The 4,617-nt window shown below is 20.9% G+C and overlaps 1 protein-coding gene across 1 annotated transcript in view; it reads right to left on the bottom strand.

Annotated features, from left to right (window-relative positions):
• Positions 1-4,617, bottom strand: part of LOC102671627 — a 6,060-nt gene continuing 1,443 nt past the window's right edge. Inside the window, exons 2-6 of the mRNA XM_031512558.1 lie at positions 1,528-1,761; positions 1,267-1,316; positions 827-1,178; positions 258-453; positions 1-141 (exon numbers count right to left, since the gene is read on the bottom strand). Of these exons, the coding sequence (XP_031368418.1) occupies positions 54-141; positions 258-453; positions 827-1,178; positions 1,267-1,316; positions 1,528-1,761 (920 nt within the window). The 3' untranslated portion in view covers positions 1-53. The remainder of the gene's footprint in view (positions 142-257; positions 454-826; positions 1,179-1,266; positions 1,317-1,527; positions 1,762-4,617) is intronic.

The raw sequence follows: 4,617 nt of genomic DNA, 5'->3' as shown, positions 1-4,617 counted from the left end.
TTATCACTCTTTAAAAAATAGGCACTGTGAAGTATCCATTTCAAAAAATATTCTTATATTTCAAAATTTCTTTTTCCACCCCAAGGATTGAATTTTGTTTTTTTGCGTTGTTCGGCTTTTTTCTCGGGTGTTGATAATGGCCTACAATAATAAATAAAATTATATTTGATAAGAATTAAAAAAAAATGAATTAAAAATAGGAGTATAAATAATTTATCGAGATTAGAAAGTCTAAATTACAAACCAATTCTTCTTACCAATTCTTGGTAATTTCATCTTCTATCGTATACTTTCCTTCACTTATTCTATTAGATAGACGCAAAGGTATCGAATAAAGAAAAGGATTGCGTTTCCCGATTGAATTCTTATACACAGTAGATAACAAATTTTTCATTTGAACCGCAAGATTTTCTTCATCAATTTTTCCGCTATTTCTTTCTACAATAAATCCATCTTTAAAAATTAAATATTAATATATTTAAATTACAAAATTTGTAATTAATTCCTTTAATTCAAAAATTTATTTTATATTTATCATTTGAATTTTTAATAAGAATAACCGATACATAATAAGATTTCATTTTGATTCAATTCGACTTGATTTGCATAATGTGATATTTTAAATATTATATTTTATTATATTATATTTTAAATATTGTATAAAATTGAATCATAATGATTACAATGAAATTTTGGATTTGAATACTGTATAATCACTTAAAACAGTTATTTAGTATATAATAATATTAATATTAAATAATATTATATAATAATAATATTATTTAAAATAAATTATTTAAATAAACTATCGTAGCCTGTAATTTACCTTTGATAATATCCAAGTTGCGTAAATTATTAGGATTTCTCGAGAATATTAAAAATAATTCTCGATTGTTTGATTTTTCTGTTCTTTTTCCACCCCAACTGTTAAATGGTATCCAATGAAATTTTTTGGTATTTGCTGTTTGTTTAAATTCATTCAAAGATACATCGTTCATAATTTTTGTTCGTTTAGTTTGTGAATCAATATCTAATTGAGCACATCTTTTTCCTCGTTTTCCACCCCATCTATCAAATACTCCGCGTCTACGATTAGAGACGTTCGGTTTATAATTCAATCTTTTGTTTTCCCAATAATAAAGCCAAGGATTTTTTTCTTGTGAAACTTTTTTAAACCTCTTTGGATAAGAAAAAATTATTGTTATTAGAAATTTAAAAATTTAAAACAGATAAATATAATTTAATTCTAGTTGGTAAGCAACTTACTTTATCTTCTGTAGGTAAATCAAGCCACGTTTCTATAATTTCTCCATTTTCTGAAAAAATTTTTACATTTTTCAATAATTTATCTAAATTTACATACATCATATTATTTAATATTATGCATATATATAAATTCTGATAAATATTATAAATTAATATAATTAATATATATATAATATAATATAAAAAAATAGAAAGGAAAAAAATAAAAAAATAAATTTTTTAAAGGATCGAAATTATAATAAAATAGGAGTTATATTTCACCTGTTAAAAAAATATTTGGATCAATTTCTTTTCCACTTCTCCTTTCTTTGAACGATTCCTTCTTCCATGTTTTCCATGTATCTTTCGAAAGTCTTCCGGTATGAATCTCTGTTGTTATATCGTTATTTTCATTCCCCAGTCCCATTACATCTGCTACAGTAGAATCGTCATTATTTGTACTGGCAACAATCGCGCATATCAAAAAAGAAACCATAGAAAGAAGCAGCCACATATCTGTAAAATAAATTAGAATTGAAAAGTAAGTGTTTAAATAATTTATATATATTTAAATATATATATTGAATTTATTTTACATTTATAACAATTTGTTTAAAAGTTATATGTATAAGTGCATAAATGTATATATAACAATGTATATAAAAGTATATACAGCAATATATGCATTAACATATTTATAATATTTATAAAATTTTTTATAAAATATATCATATTATATAATCCAATACCTAATTTTAATACCCAATACCTAATTTTAATCATAAGTTCTATAGACAATTTCATGATTTGAATTAGATAATTTAATTTTTAATTTTTTTTAAAAGAATATCTATATATAGCTAATATACACATAAGAATGTACAATAAATCTAAAAAGATTCATGTATCAAATAAAAAATGAACATGTTTAAATTCAATTGAAAATACTTCACACTCAAATTCCATTTTTTTAGTTAAATTAAAAAAAAATTGTATTTGTATAAAACTTCGTAGTTTATTTGTAAATATTTTTTAAGTAAGAATTTTTCTTTAATTCTATTTTGCTATAATAACCTATAATATAGCACTCATCCATATGCATTTTAATTTGGATTTGATTATTACAAATATGCATAGCTATATTAAAAAATAAATTATAAAATATATTGTTTTCATGTAATAAATCGATATATTTAACTATTTATTAAGATACTAATAATAATTACATATTCTTAATTTTATTCGTATAATGAATTCATCAAATGATTGTGTTTCTTTTCTAAAAATTATAGTATATATGAAATATATTTCTATGAATTTTATTGGAAAATTAAATTGTTTTTCATAAGAAGTCGGAAGAAAAGAAAAGCGGAAAAAAGAAAAAGAAGTAGTAACATATAGAAAAATAACATAAATACTAAGTACTATATTACTATATTATGTGTAATATGAGAATGTAAATCTTTTATGGAGGAGTACAATTTATACAAATTGGCTAAGAATAATCTGCTAATTGTTTCCTCTTATGTTACTATGTATTTGTAGATAGATTATATGTATTGTTCTATCTAACATGACCATCTTATCTCTCTTATTTTTTTTATGATAGAACTGTCGAAGGAAAATATTGTTTAATTCAAAAAGAAATATTATAACAATCAAGAAATACAATAATAATAACATTAATAATATGTATAATTATAAAAATTAAAATTATATAGAATTATCAAGAAATTATAAATATTATATTTTTTTCATTGTATTCTTCTTTGTAATAAATAAAAATTTAAATTATTTCTTTTGTATCTAATTTATATTAAACCAATTTAATATTCTTATAAATTTCATATTTATACTATAGCAGAAATTTATATCTCAAAAAGTATAATATTTTTAAAAAATTTCATATTATTGTGTCTGATTAAAAACTTTTTATCAAAAATAGTAACGCTTCATAGGTAAAAAATTAAAAAAAATTGGATATATAATATAAATAATGAAATATTATGTTATCAAAATGTAAACAAAAATTTATTTTAATAAATTCAAAAATTAAAATGCTATCTTGCAACTTCGGTATTTATATCAAAATTTTGAAGAATTTTATATAAAAAATCATCTTCTACTTCATATATAAGGAAAACTAATTTTTAATTTTTCTCTCATGATTCAGTAATATATTATTATTGTTATATTATTATTTGAATATTAATGAATTCATTTTTTATAATCTTTCATCTAATACATGTTATTAAGATAAATTATACATATGAATAAATTTTTTTTTTTTGATTTATTACAATTAATCTTAAAAATTCATTACAAATTCGGTAATTGTAAGAAATTTATTTTTATAAAATATTAATATATGATAATAAATAATGATATCATTATTTTTGTAAAATGTTAGAACAAAAAAAAATTAAAATAATTTTAATATATAATGAGATGAAATCACATAAATCTGTTTTGAGTACCTTAAAAGATACCTTAAAAATAATCATTATTTTCGATGTAGTTCTAATTGTGTAATTAAATTATTTCTCAAAACGAACAAACAAAAAAAGAAAAAAAATAATCGAAATCTTTTATTAAAGAAATTTATAGAAATTATTTTATTGACTAAGCAATAATCTTATTATAAGTATTAGATGAAAAGTTTCTAACAATGACTCGTAATGCAGATATTCGATGATCAATATGTGAACCAAATTTCGTCTATTTTCTTTCTTAAAAGCGATTAAATTATTAATTTATGACAAGGATTATTTCACAACGTCGACATATAAGAGAATATGCATGTATGTATTTACTAATATTAAATAAAATTATAATATTTAAAAAGAGAGATAAAGAATTATTCATTAATCATTCATGATAGGTTTAATCTATTGATGATTCGTGCCCCTTTTTTTTTTTTCAAAAAAGTAGAAAAATGGCGCTTTCCATATCTCTTTAAGGAAAAAAAAAAATTTCGCACAATATTTCTCCAATTGTTTCATAGTACAATTATATTTCATATATTTTGTTTCACCCTATATGCACGTATAATGATTAATTTGTTCATAGTGGGAGAATCGGACTTAATTAGAGTGGGAGTCATGCAACTCTTCGAGGAAAAATAGAGGTGCTAGTTAACCGAATGGCTCGCGGAGGGGAAAAAATTGGCCTGATTTATGGAAATGAATTGAAATTGAAAGACAATATTTTGAGCACTTATTAAAAATAAATCTTCTCTTCATTAATCTTTTTATCATAGTAGGTATTTCATTATTTATATCACGTAAAAATTTTTTATGAATTTTTATATTCAAAATCACATGAAGGTCATGATAAATAAATTCATTTTGGCTTATTGAATTCATTTTGACT

Source organism: Apis dorsata, unplaced genomic scaffold (genome assembly GCF_000469605.1).
Source record: "Apis dorsata unplaced genomic scaffold, Apis dorsata 1.3 scaffold_470, whole genome shotgun sequence".
Lineage (NCBI taxonomy): Eukaryota > Metazoa > Arthropoda > Insecta > Hymenoptera > Apidae > Apis > Apis dorsata.
Note: the sequence above shows the minus strand (reverse complement) of the source record. Positions and strands in the feature narration are given on the sequence as shown.